At 36.9% G+C, this 24,405-nt stretch overlaps 2 protein-coding genes across 3 annotated transcripts in view; one reads left to right on the top strand and one right to left on the bottom strand.

Moving 5' to 3' along the window:
* Positions 1-330: 330 nt before the first annotated feature.
* Positions 331-10,092, bottom strand: LOC110458357 (proprotein convertase subtilisin/kexin type 5-like). The gene is made up of 3 exons (XM_021510015.1): positions 10,011-10,092; positions 5,570-7,936; positions 331-3,362 (listed from the first exon to the last, which is right to left on the bottom strand). Exons 1-3 carry the CDS (start codon positions 10,056-10,058, stop codon positions 2,637-2,639), a joined length of 3,141 nt encoding a protein of 1,046 aa, XP_021365690.1. The 5' UTR covers positions 10,059-10,092; the 3' UTR covers positions 331-2,636.
* Positions 10,093-10,119: 27 nt separating this feature from the next.
* The window catches only part of LOC110458359, a 19,203-nt gene continuing 4,917 nt past the window's right edge, over positions 10,120-24,405 (top strand). The window contains exons 1-5 of one of the 2 annotated variants that reach the window (XM_021510017.1): positions 10,120-10,462; positions 14,471-14,689; positions 16,725-17,035; positions 18,046-18,188; positions 23,448-23,705. In XM_021510017.1, coding sequence (XP_021365692.1) covers positions 14,499-14,689; positions 16,725-17,035; positions 18,046-18,188; positions 23,448-23,705 — 903 coding nt within the window. In that variant the 5' untranslated portion in view covers positions 10,120-10,462; positions 14,471-14,498. Of the gene's footprint in view, positions 10,463-10,846; positions 12,781-14,470; positions 14,690-16,724; positions 17,036-18,045; positions 18,189-23,447; positions 23,706-24,405 lie in introns of those variants that run through there. The other variant, XM_021510016.1, reaches the window with a different exon arrangement.

The raw sequence follows: 24,405 nt of genomic DNA, 5'->3' as shown, positions 1-24,405 counted from the left end.
TATTTAATTGTCTGTCTCGATATCAGCCGGTTATTCTTTGTCTGCCTCGATATCAGCCGGGTAAATCTTTGTCTTCCTCGATATCAGCCGGTTATATTACTTCATTATCTGCCTCGATATCAGCCGGTTAAATCTTTCTGTCCCTTGCCTTCAACTGTTTGCCTTGAGAGCGGGAAAAAGCACGGCAAGACGGGGATTCGAACCCAAGACCCTCCAAACTATAGATGGACGTTTTACGAATTAGGCTACCTGATCGCCGATGATCGGTCCAGTTCCGCTAATTATAAATACACATACAGTATGCGAACGAAAAACAAAAGAATTCGGGACTAATTTCTAAATTTGTATTTTAATATTCATGGCGTTGCCACTATAAGTCAAAAGCAAACGGCAATGGTAGACACAGTGTTGTATGAGTGCATAAGGGTAGTATTGTATAATACTTTTGAATCCTGTTGTCTTGAGGTTTATGGGGTCTTGAGACAAGTTTTACATGAATTGCTTTGCAATCCTTATATTTACATTCAGTGACATTTTAATGTTCTTAAAATTTCTGAAATATCGGACTAATGCAAGTCTAGTGCCACGGTAGGTGCCGCACTTATGATGATTTGCTGATGCCTGCATACGCCATCTGGACAATTTATGGGAAAAAAACCTCAAGCTCTTTTGGTAGGTATATTGAGTACAAGTTTAGAAGAAATGACAATAATCAATTCATAAAGAAATTTGTGTAATAAATAATAGGCAAAATATAAGTATTAGGAAATTGAACTTCTATAAAGCAAAGATCATGTTGTCACACCACAAGAAAACGAATCGAATGAATAGGTGCAAACATGTTTCTAAACATATTTCTTTAACGTAGTTGCCGTTGTTTGTCATTTGAACTGAATCAAGGCTCAGTGAATCTCCGTTCGGCAGAGTTCAATATAATAAAATACCAAATTTTTGAAAAACATCTTTTCATCTCGAAGCTGAGAGGCAGCTTGTAAATGTATCCAAAAATTTAGAAAACAAAAGCCCCCGAAAGGTTCTACACATCTGTGCGTGTCTAAAGTTCCCTTTACATAGAACGCGACAAATTATTCTACTTATAAAAAGAACATCCTAATTTCAGAAGACGCAAAAATTATCCTAGTTACATAAAACACAAAAACAACTTTGTTACTTCGAACATGCCAAACCAGTCTGGCATCATTAAACACAACAATCAGTGAATCATATGTGTACATGTATATCAGAAAACAGCTTATTATCTTCAATTCAATTGCCTGAAAGCGACAAACAAGCTTAGTTTTAAAGAAGTAAATTTACTATCATGATATTAAACGCGACAAACCGAATATTTTCCCCCCCACAGAACATGAAAGCCTTTCTAGCTATACGAGCGCAACAATCTATCCTCTTAATAAAACGCGAAAAATCAGTCTAGTTACATGAAATACTAAAAACCATCCTGGTATCATGAAACGAGAAAAAATATTCAAATTACATAGAACGCGACTAACCGTTTTAATATTACACAGGGCGCGATAAACCGACCTAGTTACAAAGAACGCGACAACCATTCTAGTTACACAGAACGTGACAAAAATTCAAGTTACATAGAACGCAACAAACATCATAGTTACATCAAACACGATAAACTGTCCTGATTGCATTATGTACATAAAACGTGACACACCATATAAGTTACATAGAATGCTATGAATCATCCTACACATTCTTTGACAAACATCCTAGTTACATAGAACGCGACAAACACCTTAGCTACATAAAACGCGACAAACACCTTAGCTACATAGAACGCGACAAACACCTTAGCTACATAGAACGCGAAAAACATCATTGTTACATAGAACGTAACAAACACACTAGTTACAAAGAACGCCAAACACATCCTTGCTAAATAGGACGCGAAAAACATCTTTGTTACATAGAACGTGACAAACACATAATTATTTAGATACAATACGATAAATATCATAGTTACATCAAACACGATAATCACCCTAGCTACATAGAACACGAAAAAACATCATTGTTTCATAGAACGCGATAAACACACTAGTTACAAAGAACGCCAAACACACCATAGTTAGATAGAACGCGACAAATAGTATAAGCTTCATAAAACTCAACTTACCGTTATAACGTAGGTTCTCAATAAAAAACACTCCACGATAAACAATCCTACTGTAGTTATATAGGACGCAATAAAACACGTTAATTACATAGAACGGGACAACTCATTCAAGTTACTTAGAACGCGACTAACCGTTCTAATTGTACAGGACGCGACAAATCATCCTAATTATGCAGAACGCGATTAACCAACCTAGCTACATAGAAAGCGACAAACCATTCAAGTAACTTAGAACGCGACTTACTGTTCTAATTGTACAGGACGCGATAAACAATCCTAGTTACATAAAACGCGACAAACATCCTAGTACATGTAACATAGAACGTGACATATCATTCAAGTACCTTAGAACGCGACTATACGTTCTAATTACACAAAAATCACCCTAGTTACATCAAACGAAATGAACTGTCCAAATTAGTTCTTGACAAATAGTCCAAGAAAGAAATGAATTATTACAAATAATGAAACAGACATTTTAAATCATTTAGTAATCCTCAACTTTCTTTGCTAGGGTTTCACTTTCCAAGCAATGTTCAGTGCGCGTGCGTGCTTCGCTTGAATTTAAATCCTCAAACGAATTGTTAAGAATAGGAAGGCAAGGGAACAGATCCAATGGTATGGCTTCTGTGGAAATTGGTGTCGGGTCCTCGCCAGATTCATTGTTTATATCTTTCTGAAAACGTTTAAACTGTGATGTCGAATCGTCCACCATACTACTACTATTTGTATTTGAAAAATCAAGCAAAGGAGATGCATATGTTCGGACAACATCCTCAACATTTTCGTTTTCTAGCATAAAGTCAATGTCAGACAAACTGTTACTCAATAATGCTTTAGTTCTCTGATCACGATATTGGAATTGTTCCTGGTCTTTAATGGGTAAGTTCTCACATTGCGTTTTAACTGTCTTCGCTGCTGTTTCATCATCAATGCTATACTCGAAATTTGCTGATTGAAAATGCGTATTTCTATCATTGATACCGCCTGAGAGGTTTTCGTCAACATCACCCGAACTCAAATCATCAGTCATTTTCAAAACAACCTTCTGTTCTGTTTCTTCGTCAATCGTGAATTCGATATCGTAAATGTTTTCATTTCCTGGGTCCGGCTGGGTTAGACACACATTAGTTGTGTCTTGGTCAGTTTCACGGGGCTCCTGAAGTAAAAGTGCAGTTGTATCTTGGTCTTCGCTTTCCTCAATATCATCAGTCTGAAAAATATAACAAAGTAATTTTATTAAGGATTCCCGTACCATTGTAAGCATAATTATGTTACTATGCATTTGACACGTTTCATACGGCATGCATATAGCTTGATAACGTTCTGATGGGGTCCCTCACGTATATCACGTTCTAATCAAGGTGTGACACGTTTTTCACGTTCTGTCAAGGTTTTCTACAGAGGAAACGTGGACGCCGGGCAGCTTTGGAGCACGTTTGTGCCCCACGGCATGAAAAGAAAGCCTCCCAAGCAATATCAACCATTGTATCCTGAGACTCAAATGAAGCTCTCCTACCTGGCCCGGCTTTGATATACTCCCTCCCAGACTGCGCGCGCCGTGTCAGACCGTAGTAGAACGCAATGTGCCGTAGCGCGACGGGCCCGTAAACCGTCTCACGCCGGGACGCGCCGTGAATGAACGCGACGAAACGGCTACCATACACCCTAGGCCTTGCTTGTCGTGAGAACCGTGACAAAACGTGGCAGTTTAAAAATCTGGCCCGGCATCCACGGCAATCACGGCCCATTCCGTCCCCCACGTTGTCTCACGTCCATCCCGCTTTGTCCACGTTGGCCTGAAACGTGACTGCCGTGGCCGCCGGGAACATAATGTAAACGTAGCATAACCAACTGAGCCACCTAGTCTAAATTTAGACGACGCTAGTCTCACAGGGACATGCAAATTTGTTACAGCTATATTTGGACCTAAACTAAGGTGTTCAGAGTAATTTTATATGTTTTAGGGGTTACGTTCGACTTTCGGTATATACGAGAATGGTTGAAAGCTCTCTATGTAGAAAAGTCAACCCTAGCGAAAGTTTGTGCATTAACAAAAACATTTCTAGTTGACGTACGAACAAATGCTTAGCACCGTTATAAAGATGGGTAATTTTTCTTTTAAAAACCTCCTATACGCACGTAAAATGTATTCTTATTCCGCAGACATGATCTCCGTTTCCTCCAAAAAACACGCCGCATTTCAGAGTTTCAAAGGTTTTCGCAGTCATAGTGTCACTTTTTGTACTGTATATTCATGAAGTTGACGTCAGCCACGTGCCTGAACCCGTGGTGTGATTGGCTGGAAACGCAGCCATTATTTCGCTAGAATTACCAGCCAACTAACACTGCATGTTTCGGCACGAGGTAGACGTCAATCTCATGAATGAAACTCTGATTGGCGTATGCTTTTGGAGGAAGCGGATATAAACCTTTAAAACATGTATAATTACTAGCTCTGAACACCTTAGTTTAGGTCCAAAAAAAGCTATAATATATTCTCAGGTCTCTGTGGCTAGTCTTTGTTCGAAAATAATACGGTTGAATTCTCCAGTGTTTGGACTTACGAAGGGACAGGGATCCTTAAAAGGGATTGTTTGTTTGTGTGCAAAGTATTGTTTAGATTATCCATCTTTATTATTTTACTAAAAACATTTGAACGTCTGGAAACACTTTGGATGCACATATATGTAGTTTTATCCTTGCTTGTTACAAAAGAAATCATATTTATCAGGATCCATGTCCCACTTAAAACAAACCACTGTTTATTCGCCTAGTGATGTAGTGTAAGCTAATATTGCAATACAGCAATATTATGGTATAATAAAATACAGAAACAGATTAAAAATATCACGCTTCATTGTATTCGACTAATACATACTTGCAAAATATGAAAACATGTTTTCATACGACAGACTATATCATCTGGCCCCGGGATCTGGAAACTTTTTCATTTTCAGAACGTACTTTCTCAAAATCAAAAGAAGTTCTCAAAAAAGTGGATCTCAAAGGCATTCCTAAATATTTGAGAACGTACATAACTACGAATTTGTTTTTGGGAACTTAAGCGGCCCGTTTGGAGTTCTTTTTTAAGAGGAGCATTATTAGTCTAACAAAATACAGCAGGAAGTTTAATGGCATGGTTTTGAAGTAAGTTTCAAGTTATACTTGCGCACTTAGCATACTAAATATTTGCGCGAATTGTGAACTTAGAATTCGAGTTGACTGACTTGCGCAACTTGTCGTCTGCTTACATTAAAGTTAAGTTCTAAAACTAATGCAAGAATATTTGAGATCCCGGGGCCTGTTCAATATCATGGGCTAGTGAAATTCACAACATCTGTTAGATTCAATGAGTGCAACCCGAGTAGAAATTGAAACATATTTGATTGAAAACGAGTGAAATGAAAATTATCTTACCTTTTCTTTCGTGGCTTTATGTTTGTTTTTAGGACAGCCATCAGAAAAAAGTAAAACAATAACTAATACACAAATTGCAAAGATGTTGAGAAGTACAGCATTTATGACCCAGGCTTCAACTTCCAACGAGTTACATCGTTTTGTGACACCATCCAATTGCTGAACGGAACCATACGGGCATTCTTTGACGCAGGTTTCACGGTCATAGACAAACATAGTGAGGCCATCCGAGCAGGTATATTCCGTTATGCAGGTATTGTTGATTTCCACAAAGTTGGCCTCTCGACAGGTTTTGACGCAAATAGGTGGTTTAGAATTTTTAGATACGTTAAAAGGTTTAGAAGAAGGACAAACATTCACACACATGTTGTCAAAATAGTATTTTGTTGATGGGCAGTTTTTCACACATTCTCTACCATTGGTGTATTTATATACAGGATCTGAACACGACATTCGACATGTACTACCCTTATCTGAATGTTCGATGAAACCATATATATCAGGACATAGATTTACACACGTCCCATTAAACGCGCTCATATTGTTTGGACACATATCAAAACATCTGTCCAGCCATCGTAAAGTGTTGTTGGGGCAATGGTGCAGACATTCTGTCGTCTGCAATCCTCCCACCTTGCGGGTATACGTCATTTTGTACGATTCTGAACAGTTAGTAACGCAGACGCCATTCAAACTCATTGTTTTTGGCGGACAATGCTTAACACACGAATTGTTGTATCGGTAATATTCAACAGACCCGGACGAATTCCACTGACATTGTTCAACACAATACGTTAACATTTGATGGTAAACAACGAATTGACGGTAAGGATTGATTGTGATCGTTTTGTTTAAAGACAGATGAAAAGGCTGTGTTGAAGGACATCTTTCAGAGCATTTCCTTTTAACGACGTAAGGAGTTGAACTAGGACACTCTAACTGACAGCTGTTCCCGACACTAACCATATCACTTGGACAAAATGACACACACGAATTATTTCTGCTGAGAACAAAAGGATGTGAACTAGGACATACTGCATGACACGTACGATTAAACACGAAGGTGTTTTTAGAACAGCGCTTCACACAAATGCCGGAGTCATTGATAAGTGGAAGCGGGCACACACGCGTGCAATTGGAAGCGCCCCTACTTATGGAAAACCACTTTATATAATCTGTATAGAGAATGCTGTAAGATTTGGGACATTCCTCGTGACAGGTGTTATTTAACATGTGCGTTGTTGTCGGACAAAAATATACACAATTGTTTTGATACATGAAGTTTTGATTATCAGGGCACTTATCAACGCAAGTTATTCCATTTCGGTATGTCGCCTTGTAAGGCGTTGCTGGCGGACATTGTGAAACACACGATTGGTTTGATGCAAAACTGCCATCTGGACATCGTTGTGTGCACATATTCCGATACAAATACATATTCTGCGTACACTGATCCACACATTTGTACGGCATATATGTAGCTTCATACAAATTCGGACAGGATGATACACAGGTTGAATTTAATATAAATTGATTTGAATCACATTTGGCAACGCAAGTCTCGCCATGTAGATACAAATTATCAGGACAGGAATCAACGCAAAGAGGTTTCCTTATACTGTAAATCTCTATGTTTTTGATCCAAATAAAAGACGCAGAATTCGGACATGTTGAAACACAAGTCATGTTAAAAAGAAACATAGCATCAGGTGGACAGACGATTTCACACACACTGCCATTTCTCATAGTAAATACAGGGCATGTTTGCAAACATCTTTTTGTGTTTCCAAACACAAGGGACACTGGATGAGACTCCGGACATTTAGAGAGACATGTTCGATTGTGAATGAATGTATCCTGTGGACAAACCGGAACGCACTTATTTCCATACAGAAACGTATTTTGTGGGCAATCAACTACGCATCTATTATTATTTATAACTGTTGCGCCAGGAGGGCATTGCTTGTGACAGGAAGAATTGTATTGGTAAGGCAATTCCTCTGAACATGTATGCACGCAATTAAAACGATCAGAAACTGTGTTCACTGGACAACGTTCTTTACATACTAAATCATAACAATATGGCGTGGATGAATTACAGAATCGTTCGGGACACTTTATGGTGTTGTCGGGGATGTTCGGCAGCTTCTTCAATCTGACACAGTCATTGGAATACATTACTACGTAGTCATTCGGGCAATAAGCCACACAGGTGGTCATGTTATAAAGGTACGGGACATCCTGTGGACAGCGTTCTGTACAAACACTTGTAAACTCTACTTTCTTCAAACCTTGAGGACAACTATCAAGACATCGTCCATTGTACTCCTGCAGGTATTCAGCACAGGGATGAACCAGCCAAATGTTCTGGAACATAATTAATATCCACTTCATACAAAATATTTTAATAAGCAGTGAGGATGAAGTCATTCATTATATAACAAGAGGCATAGAGGGTCAGTATTGCTCTTATATATATTAAATACAATATTGCAAATTATCCTCATTAAAGTCAGTATTGGACATATTTCCCTCAATGTAGACTCGGTTGCTGTTGTTCCAAGGATGCTTCATAGCAAATCAAGTTGAGACCGTATATATGTGTATATATATGGTTAGAGAATGTCAATAAATGGGGCCATATATCCCGGAGCTAGTCCTGGTAGCATGTTGTTTTCTTGTTATTACCTACTGGTCGAATATTCGGATCCTGCAACCTATGCTATTGATGAAGATTTCAAAAGATGTTCACCGTTGTTAGTTTATGCTTACATTTGATCCCAGATTGGGTTCAATTTTTTTTTTTCATAAACACAATAAATTAGAAGATAGGTCAGGTAGGTCAGGTGTCACTTAAAAAAGGAGACTCCATAGGACTCCGTTATACATGTACATACTGGCCAAATGTCAGGAGTTTTCATGGAAAATTTACACGGTATTTATTGACGAGGTAGTTTTCACGACATTTTACAGGAACTTTCAATTGTTTCATTTACTCTATTCACAATTCACTTCCATGTAAGGCTGCAAAGAATTTTTGTATCGTATTGAATTGTTTTGTTTGCCTGCAATGCCTCACTTTTGGCCTTTAGTTGAGCATTCGCCCCTGTGAGGAAGGCCTTGGGTTCTGTCCCCCCCCCCTTGCAGCAACACACTAGAATCTGTAAAAATGCTAGTTTCTACTCCCGCTTAACGCTCAGCAATTCAGGAGTGGGACGACTGGTTCGCCCGTTGTTAGTATAATGTGACCGGGTGGGGTGTCCTGCTGGGTGTCTTCAGCAGTATGTTTCAGTAAGGTAGCACTATAAAGTCGGAGTCAGTTCCGTGCTATCACAAGGAGACAAACATGAACATATCGCAGCCTCCCAAAACACATACACTATACGCATGCATCTTGCACAAACTGTATCGCGAACACTAACAGTACTTAAATAATCAATCGATTTTTATCATACTCTAAAAACGTGTACTTATATTGATTGAATACTTCAGTTACGATATGGTCCACTGTGCACTCATACCCAAAAGTACAAGAAATTATACAAAAAATATCTTTCGATAGTATTTACTATTGAAGTCTATGACATGACAAAACTCGATAAAATTGCATTCAATCATTAAATAGTTTACCTTTGAAGCAAATTGGTTTGGTTTGATTTTATCTTGTTTAACGTCCTATTAACATCTAAGGTCATTTAAGGACGTGTCTCCATGTGTGTTGTGTAAGCGTACAAGTGTGTTTGTATGCTGGAGACAGAGTATGTCAGTGTACTTTCCTCCATGTAATAGCGCGGATCTGATGCCGACTTTATAGTGCTATCTCACTGAAACACTATGCCGAAGGCACCAAGCACAGCATTCTGCCCGGTCACATTATACTGAAAACGGGTGAACCAGTTGTCGTTATTACCCTCAATGCTGAACGTTAAGCAGGGAATAACAACTACCCTTTTTAAGGACTATGGTATGTCCCGGCCTGGGGAAGGAACCCATTGCCTTTCTCACCTGGGCGAACGCTCAACATTAGAGCAAGAACTGAGGTATTGCCAAGCTAGTTAGAAAGAGAAAAAATATTCCCAAAGGGATCAAGATAAAGAGCGCAAAAGCGAATCCCCCAATTCTGCAGAGGGTTCCTACAATCGTCGCCTCTTACTATACATGCTGTGAGTAACAGCAGGTGTATTCTTTTCTCGATCCTCAGGGGTGTTGGAGCAGATATTTGTATCGTGTCGTTAAGTATGCGTATCGTTACAGATTATAGGCTACTTCCATTGGGTTTTCAGAGTGTGCCGTGATATTTAGGGTAAACAGGCCTTATTTCCTTGTCTGTTAAATGATTATCACTGCATGCTTTTATGATAAATCGTCACAGTAGTTTGGGTTAAGCGATTAGGTGTGTGATATTCAAATATATATATAGATAGATAACGAAAATACTTACATTAAATGCAAGGAACACCAGAAGAAGCGATGAAGGTTTTGCGGACATTTCTATCAATATGACCAAAGTTTTATTCACGTTTATGAGTTCCTCCAACCGATAATTTCCCTTAAAGGAAAAATATAAAACTGCTTTTTACTAAACTCCCTTCACTTAAATTCTCCCTAAGGACCCTTAGATTTGAGGAATCCTTTAAGCATTTAAGGCCCCATGCATCAACACTGCAAGCTCCTTAATTTCTTCAAAGATGTGTCGACAAGTTAAAAATCCAGTTGAAATACTACTTTCTTCTAGGATGGAAAACCCGATAACCCAGAAATATTTCCTTATGGTACTTCCGGTGAAGATATAGTTTCCTGTGGCGTTGCGTTTCTCCGGTTCGAATGCCTTCTATACCGTGCGGTTAGGAACATTTGGAGGTTTTGTTGCCACTTTCTTTTGATAATTAACAGGTAGGTACAAGTAATTACACAGGTAGGGTTCCAACTGTCTATGCTACAATTCTTCTACTTCTTCTCTCAAACAGCCATTTTCAATGCAAATTTTCAGCGGAAGAACAAAAACAACATTTAATGGGAGGTAACACCCGTAGCGGACAAAAGATGCGATTTGGAGCGCCTGGTTTGCATACGTTTATTTCTATGCAATGATACTAATGTTGGTATTCCGATATTAAAAGTATATGTACTCGTCACATTACACAGCCAGGGGAGTTTTCCCGTCACTTGTATTTGTACGGACAGTTCTCCACACCGAAAAATCCTACAATACATACTTTCAAAAAATACGAAACGAACTATGACTATTGACAGTTGAAACCGAAAGTACTGAAATAATTTTTCACACTCATTTCACACACACGCATACATGCACACTTATAATTGGGCTTTAGCCGATCAATCGATGACGTCGATCAGTAGGCCTACATGTATGATGAACTATGGATGCAGTGAAAACATGTCAGCCTATACGTCAATACACTGTCGGCTAGACTAGAGGCAGCGTAGGCACTTATCCCTAGATTAAGGGAGGTCGGCGAGAGAGAGATAACAGCTTATTAACATGCACAATATATCAGACAAGGAATGCATATAACATGAGGCCCGGCGTGGGGTAAATACGGAAATTTGTAAACAACTCTCCTGCCTTCAAACAGTTTAATTATAAATCGACAAGGATTTCCTACCCGAAACCACAGGCATTCATTTCTGGATCGAGGGGTATCGGGGAGGAGAAAAAAGTATGACAATTTGAAAACAACTCTCCTGTCTATATTTGCTTAGTTTGTTTTGATCACAAGCCGAAATTAAAAATGTAATTTGCGAGCGTCATGAAAGGAGTGAAAACACTCCTGCCTTCAAATGTTTTATTTCAAAACGATTTGGTTCACGATTTTATGTCATGATTGCCCAAAGCCCATATTTCACTACATGTCACGATTAATACATCTTTCTTTGCAACAAAATAGACATCAATCCAGCAGTTATAACGAACTGGTTAACAGAAGTGACGTCATTATCGTTTTCAGAATCAATTTTGCGTTAGGTTTGTCCTCCAACAGTAAAAAAACTATAAAGTAATTACACTCTGTCTGCAGCAATTAATATGTTGCTAAGCCGAAATAGGATTGGGTTGAATACATTCGTTCCTTGTGTCTATCTTCCAATCAGCCCAAATCCGCGTCTGGCTAGTTCTACAGGCAATATATCGGTTCATATATATAAGAGATGAACACAATTAGAAATAAACGTTGGGACATTCTTGATGCAGGTACGTACTGATTTGAAGGCAGTAGATCTGGAGCTGTTTACAATCGCATTTTTACCCCACGCCGGGCCTCATGTTGTATAATTTAATGCATATCCAGTCATGAAGTGCAAAACCTTGTCTAGACATTATACATGTACACGAACCCCTTTCTCCTCCCTGATCTCACTCAATCCACGCTAGATACCGATCGACCTTAAGAGAAAGTCTTTCTAGCCGAGTAAGTAGGAATCGGATAATATCTATCAACGACAATAATACAAATTTCAAAAGGCCGATGAAAGCTTAACAAAATCTCAATCATCATGGTCAATTTGCATCCGCATCAACCTTATCACATGAGCTTAATATTTATGATATTTTATCGTACGACAAAACCTAGTCGTCATACAATACAATAACTTAAATCTTTTACTAAAATTATGTATTGATCGAAACGAGCTCATGAGCTGCATACTTAACTCTAATGCCTATTTATGGAACAAAGCGACAGCCTATCTATCGGTGTACTAAATGCGTGAAGAAATATAGAGTGTAATCTACAGCTTGGTGCACTTGGTAGATGCTCTAGTTATTTCACACCGTCTGTGTTCTTTACATTTATTGAAAAATACACTACGATACAAACGTGTATGTTATTGACTGAAAATAAACAACTTTATCTTACACTTATATGGAATCCGTGATTTTACCAGATCAACTCCCCATTCTTTGGTTTACGTTTGTTTAACCCCCATCAAGTTCTCGAAAACTTCACTTTCGGTCTACATGATCTAAAAAATGAACTTTCCTACTTCTATCCAGTTGGACTCCTTTTCCTATTCCATTTTTATTTGTGACATGATTGTAGCAGAAGACGTCTGCTTGTTTAGAGAAAATGTTATACTTGTTCTCCGAAACAGTGGCGTTAATATGCGCCTAGCTCCGCGCTCTAATTTCAGGGAATTTCCTTTTCATAATTCAACTGTTCGTTTTATGCGTTATTTGGTCTGGGCGTATCGTCGTAAGTATCAAAATTGCACTTTTGTGGTGCTTTTTTTCTAAACTTATAGTTATAGAAATCGATGCAATTGTAACAGAGCCAGTATAGACGAGAATTTGTGCGCAAAGCTAAAGTGAAAATCGATAACTCTGCTATGTAAAATTTATCTAGGTTAAGCGACAGCGTATTGGTTTGCTGTTCTATTTTCGTTATCCCAACACAAAATCCGTTTTCAATAACTTACGTTTTACTGTGACAAACCGGCAGTGAGTAACTGAAACAGCTTGATACTTTTGTTTGTTTGTTTGATTTTGTTTAACGTCCTATTAACAGCTGAGGTCATTTAAGGACGGCCTCCCCTGTGTGCAAGATGCAGACGTGTAGTGTATGTGTGTGTATTTTGGGAGGCTGCGATATGTTCGTGTTTTTCTCCTTGTAACAGCGCGCGAACTGGTGCCGATTTTATAGTGTTACCTCACTGAAAAATACTGCCAAAGACACCCAGCAGGCGAACCAGTCGTCCGACTCCTAATTTGCTGAGCGTTAAGCAGGAGTAGAAACTACCATTTTAAAAGACTTTGGTATGTCTCGGCCAGGGGACAGAGCCCAAAGCCTTCATCACAGGGGCGAACGCTCAACAAATGGCCAAAAGTGAGGCATTGTCAAGGGAGACATTAGGAAGAAGAAAGTAATTTAGAAAGGAGAGAAGAGATAATGTCCCAAATTTAGTCGCCTCTTCCGATCATGCAATTGGGGGCAGCAGGTACAATTCTTACGCCCTACCTGCAGGGGAACAGCTTGGTACGATTGTCTTTACAAAAACAATGCTCAGATACATATACTTATTACTTGCACTTTGAGTAGGAGTATACTAGAGCAACACTAGTCTGGGTTTCATAGGTAAACATATACACAACTATCATAAACCCAGAAGTCCAACATATAATCATATAATGTTATGGAAGAATAGCAACGTGATTTTACACATAACACCTACTTATCTTCAATGAGATTGATCAGTTTTGAAGTATGTAATATCAAAGTTTTGCTTTCTACACAAACAATGTACGTATTAAACGTGTCGCGACGTTTCAGCTTGACGTCATAGCTTGACAAAGGGATCAGTCGGCCTTAAAACGTTGGGACACGTTAAATACGTCCATTGTTTGTGTAGAAAGTAAAATTTTGATATAACACCTACTTGTATTGTTGCAGTCACGCATTTCTGGATATTTCCAAGAAATTTAGCTAGTACATGTAAATAAATAAAATGTCGGACCTAAGTTAACTCACTTTTCCCCTATCATTTTGACAACAGTGACAAAAGACCCTAATACATTCACGTTTTATCTCTCATTTTGACAACAGTGACGAAAGACCCTAATACATTTAAATGTTACCTCTCATTTAGACAACAGTTTTGTAACACCCTAGTACATTCACCTGTTATCTCGCAATTGGACAACAGTGACGTAAGACAATAGTATATTCACATGTTACCTCTCATTTGGACAACAGTGACGTAAGACCCTAGTACACTCACTTGTTACCTCTCATTTGGACAACAGTGATGTAAGACCCTAGTATATTTATTTGTTTACTCCTTATCTGGACAACAGTATTGTAAGACCCCTTGAGAAGTCACCTGTTATATCTCATTTGGACAACAGTGATGTAAGACCCTAGTACATTCACGTTCCAAATATTTCAGCTTGGTTCCACTTCTGAAATGATCAGCGATGGAAGATGAAGAAATAACACCCCTCATTGACGATGAAGAGTTTTCAATCCGTTCCCTGTCACCAGTGCAGACTGAAACTTTACCCCTCCCATCCGGAATTGAATATCATCTATTTGTGTCATGCCAAGAAGCAGATGCCAGCATTGCAAAACAGTTGATACATGACCTGGAAACGCGATTTCAGTTCAGGTAAAGTATACATAATATTAGTCGTCAAATTTATAAGGTGCAGTCGCATATGTCATCTTTCACGATACTCCGTGGTGGAGGTTTTTAGTCTACGAGGTTTGCTGTAACCTTGATGCCCATGGCTATCTCTTTTGAGTTGCGACATGGTTTATAATATACATACTTTACAAGGTATTTAATATGCAATAAACCAGTATTCCTCAATTTGTTTTAAAATTAATACACTAAGGGATTTTACACAACTTCCCCCAGTTTCAAAAATAGATTAGATATTTTTGATTTCCAAATTTTGGCCCCTTGCATCACCAATGAATCCTTGAAGGACGAAACAGCTGAAGTATACAATGTAATTTTAATTTTTGCAAAATGTTTATATTACCAAATTTTAAAGGTGTACTCGTGTGTGTGTGTGTGTGTTACGTTCATCTTTTGAAACAAAACATTGTGTGAAATGAATTATTAACGCCATATTTTTCAGTTTGTGGCTTGTTTACCTTCAGAAAAGGGGCCGAGTTCAACACGATTGGTTTGGTTCAGTATTGTTTAACGTCCTATCAACAGCTATGGTCATTTAAGGACGGTCTCCCCTGTGTGCAAGATGCATGCGTGTAGTGTATGCGTGTGTATTTTGAGAGGCTGCAATATGTTCGTGTTTGTCTCCTTGTGATAGCGCGGAACTGATGCCGACTATATAGTGCTACCTCAATGAAACATACTGCCGTAGAAACCCATTATACTGACAACGGGCGAACCAGTCGTCCCCCTCCTACATTGCTGAGCGTTAAGCAAGGAGTAGAAACTACCATTTTTACAGACTCTGGTTTGTCTCGGCCAGGGGACAGAACTTAAAGCCTTCCGCACAGGGGCGAACTCTCAACTAAAGGCCAAAAGTGAGTCATTGTCAATGGAGACATTAGGAAGAAGAAAGCTGTTTAGAAAGAAGAGAAAAGATAAGAACCCAAATTTAGTCGCCTCTTACGATCACAAATAATATCATCTTTTTACATGATACGTAGTTTTAAACCACGGTAGGTGGGCTGAATTAAGCCACGGTCGTATCATAAATAAATGCAATGTGATAATTGTGGTAACTAAAACCACCAATATATTTGTATTGGTTCATGTCTTTTAATGCCAATCAAATGCATTGATTTCAATTTTCTTCACCTTCAAAACAATCAATGAAATTTCTACAGCAGGTTATTTCTGTACTGTTATTATTTCCAATCTTAATATGTCCCTGAAACCATAATCAACAGCCAATGAAGCTGATATGGAGTTGAATTGACAAAAAAATATCATGTATTTGAAGTTAAAGACATTCCGATACTTCTTTGAATTGCATATCAATTTCCTGGCCCGTTTTCCCACAGGTGTCCCGTTCGGGGTACACTGAAGGCGGTGATATTAAATTAATATCAATGAAAACATTGACAAACACTTTAGTGACGAACTGTGATGATATCAATATCAACATTGACAAACACTGTAGTGATGAACTGTGATGATATCAATATCAACATTGTCAAACACTGTAGTGATGAACTGTGATGATATTAATATCAACATTGACAAACACTGTAGTGATGAACTGTGATGATATCAATATCAATATTGTCAAACACTGTAGTGATGAACTGTGATGATAGTAATATCAACGTTGATAACACTGTAATGATGAACAGTGATGATATCAATATCAACATTGACAAACACTGTAGTGATGAACTGTGATGATATAAATATAAACGTTGACAACACTGTAGCGATGAACTGTGATGATACATAAGTAAATTTTAATTACGACAAATGAACCGGTTGAAATATATAAAAGAAGATTTAGACTTGATACTGTACACCGGAAAAATCAAACCCATTATAACATAAACCCTACGGCGGTAAAGGTCTTGAACATTTGATAACAATGTTTGATATTTTTGTTTATTAATGTAGGTGAATTTATTTTACCGTATAAGATAACCTTGTATTTGAAGCGTTCGGATCAGATTAAGAGTTCGTCTTTATCTTATTTCAGATGTTTGTATGGAGACAGGGATTTCGAGCCGGGCAAAAGAATTTTGACAAATGTTGTGGAAAGTGTTGCGAAATGCATGAAATTTCTGCTTATTCTAACGCCAGCATATTTAGAAAGCGGCTTTTGTAAAGTAGAAATGCAACAGGCATGCCACCATTTTGTGCGTAACAATATGGAAGGGTGCATGGTGTGTCTTAAACTGGTGGATTGCGAAGTACCCCATGAAATAGCTGACGTCACATATATAGACGGATATGACATGTCAATGAAATACATTGCACGGAGGGTTTTGGACGCCTTCCACAAAAATGGTAAGATATCAAATATAAAGTAAAACCTCAATATAATGCCCCTCGTTTTCATTTGCCACCTCGCTCACCGCCAATATCTTTCGATATTACTTTTCTTGATTCTTATGAATTCATCTAAATATTTCCTCAATTTATCTCCAAACTCCTTTATAACGACAACATCTCTCTGGGCCGATGGTGGCAGTATAAACAAGTTTTATTGTACACGTATATTTTTAACTGACATTTTACAAATTCAGAGACATGGTGTATATCAGAGTAAGAGTTTATATGATATACAGGTATAATTATATATTCTATTTTATTAATTAAGGATTCGTCAAGTATCATATCAAGTATCATATCAATACATATTTGTTATGACAGGTCGGTCGATTTCGTATTTCAATTGACAAGTAACAATGTGCAGGTAATGAAACGTCTTGTATAACTTTAATGCAAAACTATATGACGACTTCAACCACACCGCAAATGACGATGACAGTCTTCTAACCGTAAGTTTGCTCTGAGGATTATGAGGCGTACATTTACAATGATTGTCTTCCGACTCTTTTTTTCTGAGTTTGAGCTGTGGTATATATACTATGTATGAATTTAAAAAAAAATCATTTGACAGTAATCATACTTCGATGAAAATTACTTTATGGGTATTTTACAAATTTACAAGTTTTGGTGGTCGGGTGGTGCAGTGCATAGTGCACTTGCCTTTCACCAAGGTGGCCGGGGTTCGATTCCCCAATCGGACGAGAAAAGGTAGGAAGTTACCTGCCCGATCACGTGGGTTTTCTCCGGGTACTCCGGTTTCCTCCCACAATAAGACCCCGTGCGCTAACATCCGGGCCCACAAGAACGATTTATATAAGTATTATAACTTGTTTCATAGTTGTTGTAAAATGAGTAAAGTTTACATTTACTACTTTTCAATACAAATCTCTCTGACAAAACATGTAATTGGTAACTGTTATTGATATAAGTTTATATATCATGCATTTGTTATTTTATTTTACTAGAAACGTGCACACTGCTAAGTCGCAACACAAATGGAATGGAATTACTATATAGCAGTGTTACGAAAAGCAACAAAAGTCGATGGATCGGAAGTCGATATCATTTCGACGAAATTCCATTGAGCAGAGGTGATTGCAATGTACATGTAAGGCACATACATTTATATTACTATTTTTATTACGAGTTGCGGTTTTAAAGCTTTATTATATATATCAGTGACCACGTCAAATTACAACTTAAGAATGAAACCAATAATTCAGTGTGTGTGAAATATTTGCCTTACTTTGTTATGTTCAAATGTCTTTCTAATATAAATACTTTACCAGAAACATTGTAATTAATTGTAAAGACATATAATGACATTGTAGACATTGCTAAGACATTAAACAATGTCTGTATAACATAAATACTTTACCGGAAAATATCTAATTTGTTTTTCAGGCACATAATTCATTGCCGAGACATAAAACTAATGTCTGTATAATATAAATACTTTACCAGAACATATGTAATTAATTGCTTAACATAAAGACATTGCTAAGACATATAACTAAAGTATATATCATACAAATACTTTACCGGAAAATGTGGAATTACAATGTAGTTGTTAAGGCACATTTCGTTATTACTAATGCATTTATCAATGTATATATTATATAGATACTTTACTAGAATATTTAAGTTAAGGTCATTGGAGTGTATTGATAAACGGAAACAGGAAGTACATCCCTAGTTGAAAATCCAATGTAGGGAGACAGTATCACAATTTCCGCAAATTCTAATGTTTAATATTAAACTGATGAATATTGCATGTTTATTATTGACAGAACAGTGTGGTCTCTCAATATTAAAGTATTTCAAAGCAATCCAGGCATTAATTCAGTGGGTTTTTTTTATCAATGAGTCACATGTGTCCATTTTTTTGTACTTCAGGAACCCGGCTACCTATTTCACTACTGTGAAGTTTTTCAAGAACGATAACTCTTACCTGCAATTACTATGTGTATATGGTTTTATTATAAAATGTCAATTTTTATATTGTGTATAGAGAATTAATTTTACACAATTTCAGCATTTATTAAATTGATATACATTAATGCAATACTAATATATGTCAGTATCATTTTTATTGACATTATTTTGTAAAAATATTGTGTCTTTCATTTTTTTTTCAAAATTCACTACTTTTTACATAAATTTCCATTTAAAATCCTTAAAATTCTGACAACCTATATTTTCTTTGTGGCAGAAAATGTTCTTTACTTTAAAGCAATATAACTACAAAATTTGAAGAAATTCTACTGAGAAATGGTGACACAATCCTATTACCATAATTGCTAAGCGTTTATACATTGCTAAGTCATGAAATCAATGTCTTTATTATATAAATACTTTACCGGAATATATGTAATTAATTGATATGGCACATTAAGAAATAAATAATTAACCGGACACTTTGTAACTAATTGATAAGGCACATTAAGAAATAATTATTTAACCGAAACCTTGTAATTAATTGATAAGGCACATTAAGAAATAAATACTTAACCGGAAACTATGTAATTAATTGTAAAGGCAAATAAAGAAATAAATATTTAAACGGAAAATATGTAATTAATTGTTAAGGCATATAAAGTATTCAAATCATGCACTTAATTATGCCTGTCCGATGTAATTCGGTGACATTTTCGCTTATCACTGTTAATTGTTAGCAATACTCCTGTTGTCAACACTGTCAACCTAACGTCTGCACACATACGGCATTAGGCTAAATACGCATACACTGTTTCCCTAGTTGTGAGTACAGTCAGCTTATCAATCCTATATATACGGCAATTAGTCCCGTCACCAACACACTGTTTCTTTAGTTGTCACTTCAATTGTCGGCACTGTCAGCTAACATTTCTATAAATACGGCATTTAATTTCATTACCAACACACTGTTTCTCTAGTTGTGAGTACTGTCAGCTTATCAATCCTATATAAGTATACGACATTCAGTCTCAACACCAACACACTGTTTCTGTAGTTGTCATTTCAGTTGTCAGCACTGTCAGCTTAACATACCTATATAGAAATGTTAAGCTAATAGTGCTGACAATTGAAGTGACAACTAAAGAAACGGTGACAGGTGACGGGACTGACTGCCGTATTTATAGAAATGTTAAGCTGACAGTGCTGACAATTGAAGTGAAAACTAAAGAAACAGTGTGTTGGTAATGGGACTGAATGCCGTATTTATAGAAATGTTAAGCTGACAGTGCTGACAATTGGAGTGACAACTAAAGAAACAGTGTGTTGGTAATGGGACTGAATGCCATATATATAGAAATGTTAAGCTGACAGTGCTGACAATTGGAGTGACAACTAGAGAAACAGTGTGTTGGTAATGGGATTAAATGCCGTATTTATAGCAATGTTAAGCTGACAGTGCTGACAATTGGAATGACAACTAAATAAACAATGTGTTGGTAATGGGACTAAATAACACCTAATAATACCGTATTTATAGAAATGTTAAGCTGACAGTGCTGACAATTGAAGTGAAAACTAAATAAACAGTGTGTTGGCAATGGAACTAAATAACACCTAATAATGCCGTATTTATAGAAATGTTAAGCTGACAGTGCTGACAATTGGATTGACACCTACTAATGCCGTATTTATAGAAATATTAAGCTGACAGTGCTGACAATTGGAATGACACCTAATAAAGCCGTATTTATAGAAATATTAAGCTGACAGTGCTGACAATTGGAATGACAACTAATAATGCCGTTTTTATAGAAATGTTAAGCTGACAGTGCTGACAATTGGAATGACAACTAAAGAAACAGCGTGTTGGTAATGGGATTAAATGCCGTATTTATAGAAATATTAAGCTGACAGTGCTGACAATTGGTGTGACAACTAAAGAAACAGTGTGTTGGTGATTGGACTGCATGCCGTATGTATAGAAATGTTAAGCTGACAGTGCTGACAATTGGAATGACAACTAATAATGCCGTATTTATAGAAATGTTAAGCTGACAGTGCTGACAACTGGAATGACAACTAATAATGCCGTATTTATAGAAATGTTAAGATGAGAGTGCTGACAATTGGAATGACAACTAATAATGCCGTATTTATAGAAATGTTAAGCTGACAGTGCTGACAATTGGAATGCCAACTAAAAAAGCCGTATTTATAGAAATGTTAAGCTGACAGTGCTGACAATTGAAGTGATAACTAAAGAATTAGTCTGTTAGTAATGGGACTAAATGCCGTATTTATAGAAATGTTAAGCTGACAGTGCTTACAATCTGAGTGACAACTAAAGAAACAGTGTGTTGGTGATGTGACTGAATACCGTATTATATACGGGCGCCCTTCAATCAATCACCAACACATTGTTTCTTTAGTTGTCACTCCAATTGTCAGCACTGTCAGCTTAACATTTCTATAAATACGGCATTCAGTCCAATCACCAACACACTGTTTCTTTAGTTGTCACTCCAATTGTCAGCACTGTCAGCTTAACATTTCTATAAATACGTCATTTAGTCCAATCACCAACACATTGTTTCTTTAGTTGTCACTCCAATTGTCAGCACTGTCAGCTTAAAATTTCTATAAATACGGCATTTAGTCCAATCACCAACACACTATTTTTTTAGTTGTCACTTCAATTGGCAGCACTGTCAGCTTAACATTTCTATTTAGTTGTCACTCCAATTGTCAGCACTGTCAGCTTAACATTTCTTTAAACACGGCACTTAGTCCCATCACCAACACACTGTTTTTTTAGTTGTCACTTCAATTGGCAGCACTGTCAGCTTAACATTTCTATTTAGCTCGGAAAGCACGTGTACGGAAAGTTCGGGAAAACGAGAGTAAATTGGTACTATACTATATGAAGGCTTCAAAAACTTTCGTCCTTCCGGTCGTACAGGCTCGCAAAAAAACGTGACTGCATTGGTGTTCTTTTTTACACAAACAATTAATTTGACACCTCGTATCTCATTCCTTCAGAACGACAACATTATAAGACTCGTTTATGCCTAGGGGTGCAGGATAGGGAAATTCCACCAGAGGGGTTTTCAAACATGGTAAAACCCGAGGGTGGAATTTCCCTATCCTACACCCTTGGGCATGAAAGACAACAACCAGAATAAGCTCAGAAACCACGAAAATACGTTTGAACTGGCACCGTTTTGAAAATATCATATTTTTCCATGAGCTTTTGAGACGAAAATAAATTTCTCAGTCAGATTAAGCAAACCCCATATTGGCAAACGGAGTTTGCGCAGAAAAATTGATAACATCTTTCTAACGTATATAGTTTATATAGTAAAAGGTTTTAATTTCATTACGTCGCTTTTTCCACATTGCGGTATCGGAGATATACAAATTCATGACGTCACGTCATTGTTGAGCCATTGTGACGTCACGTCACGTGGAATGGAGTGTAAGATAGAAATTTCCTACACCCCTTTATTACCCTGGACAGCTTTATCTTACACACAGGGAAATGAGAGAACCCTATTAACATCTCATTATTACAGAATGACAACATACCTATTTACGTCGGAATCCTACAGAATGACATTATACCTATTTATATCTCAATCTTACAGAATGACAACATACCTATTTATATCTCATCCTACAGAATGACAACATACCTATTTATATCTCAATCCTACAGAATGACAGCATACTTATTTATATCTCAGTCCTACAGAATGTATATGGCAGGATATCCCAAATCGTGGAAACTACTGCCCATGTTCCCGATGGTATGTGAACATATTTCACACGTGAAATGAAACACGTAATAAAAGGTGTTGCGACTGGTTTAATCCGTGGGGAAATATTCCTACGCCACTACAAAATTGTAATCTTTATTTACTGTTTATTTCTGATAAGGTTATTTTTTTGCTTTTGAAATATTTTGAAACGTCTTTTTAGTCATTATTATTTTTATAGCCTTTAACATAGTTCCCTATTAAAAAAATATATTCTGAAACTTCTTTGCACTGTGCGGAACTACAATGCTATTATCGGAGTACTTTGGTTTTGACCCTTAATGAGTTAGCTGATGACACATAATTGTGTTTGAAATTACTTTTCAAATCATGAAAGTTATATGACAAATAGAATCTTACATCCGTGTCCATGTCATATTGAATTTATTAAACTCGTTCAATAATTTGATATGACACTTACTTAAAGACTCGTTTCATATTAAATTATTGAACTCGTTAAATAAATTCAATATGGCATATACACTCATGTACGAATCCCTAGTTATGCTTACTATATAAAAAAAAAAAGGTGCAATTAAAGTTAAATATATATCATCAAAAAATCTTTTCAAAAAGGAATACATTTTAAAAGTTGTATTTGGTTGTTTTTGTAGGAGGATGGAATTGTTCTGTTCCGGAATATCAAAGACGAAATCAACACATTTTGGTGGGTGAGATTTCTGGGTAGTTTGTGTTCAAAACGACTCATGTGCTTTCTACCATGTGGTTTATTCTGTTGTACAATGCTTAGCTCCTTCGCAGAATCTATTTTCCGCAGAGAAAATGTGCCTGGAAATTTCAACTTAGCGGTTGGTCTAGCAAGCCTGGGCTTGATTTATTTGACTGTATTAGGATGTGTCCTGATACATATAGTAAGTATACGGTTTTCTCACTGAACGGTGTTAAGAAATTAGTGTATATTGGCACATGAAAGTAATTATTTCACAAGTATACCTGTTCAATGTTGGGAACCTTCCTTTATCAGTTGAACGTGCGAAGTTATAACTGGACGTACGGGAGATAATACTAAACCAAAGCAACTTCATTAATGAAGCTTATATTAATTAATGTGATTACATAACATAACGTAAATGGTTAGGAGGATAGCGCTACAGTCATCTTTAGTTGTATTTTCCTGAAATGTGCATGGCGATAGCTTATTCCATAATTCTATATTTTTCACCATAGGCCAATGTACCATGATTCATAAAAGGCACTTGAAAAAGATAAAATACAGTTTTAAGAATTGTACATCATCTTCAGTGGACTTTCGTGAATTGTACATCATCTTCAGTGGACCTTCGTGAAATGTACACGGTTTAGAAATGAAGTAGCAAGGCTTACATGCTTACAGTTCCAAATTCATTTTCGTATCCATATACAAATACATATTTTCATCCTTAGGCAATGAATAAAGGAACCCATGCTACATATCTAATAACTTGTTAAAAATCAACTTATAATTTACAATATGAATAATAAATTAAAGCAGTGTTTCATGTAGATATTTTATGAGTCAATACATTAATGTCTCAGTCTCAATAATTCTTTTAAGCAGGAGCACCCCCCCCC

This window comes from Mizuhopecten yessoensis, unplaced genomic scaffold (genome assembly GCF_002113885.1).
Source record: "Mizuhopecten yessoensis strain PY_sf001 unplaced genomic scaffold, ASM211388v2 scaffold9561, whole genome shotgun sequence".
NCBI classification, from domain to species: domain Eukaryota; kingdom Metazoa; phylum Mollusca; class Bivalvia; order Pectinida; family Pectinidae; genus Mizuhopecten; species Mizuhopecten yessoensis.
This window is presented reverse-complemented; position numbering and strand designations above follow the sequence as displayed.

Excerpts from the sequence above, each read along its gene's own strand:
- LOC110458357 (XM_021510015.1), bottom strand. The coding sequence starts at position 10,058 with ATGTCCGCAAAACCTTCATCGCTTCTTCTGGTGTTCCTTGCATTTAAT. Across the intron at positions 7,937-10,010 it reads TGGTGTTCCTTGCATTTAAT|AACATTTGGCTGGTTCATCC; the intron begins GTAAGTATTTTC and ends ATTATGTTCCAG. Across the intron at positions 3,363-5,569 it reads ATAAAGCCACGAAAGAAAAG|ACTGATGATATTGAGGAAAG; the intron begins GTAAGATAATTT and ends TATATTTTTCAG.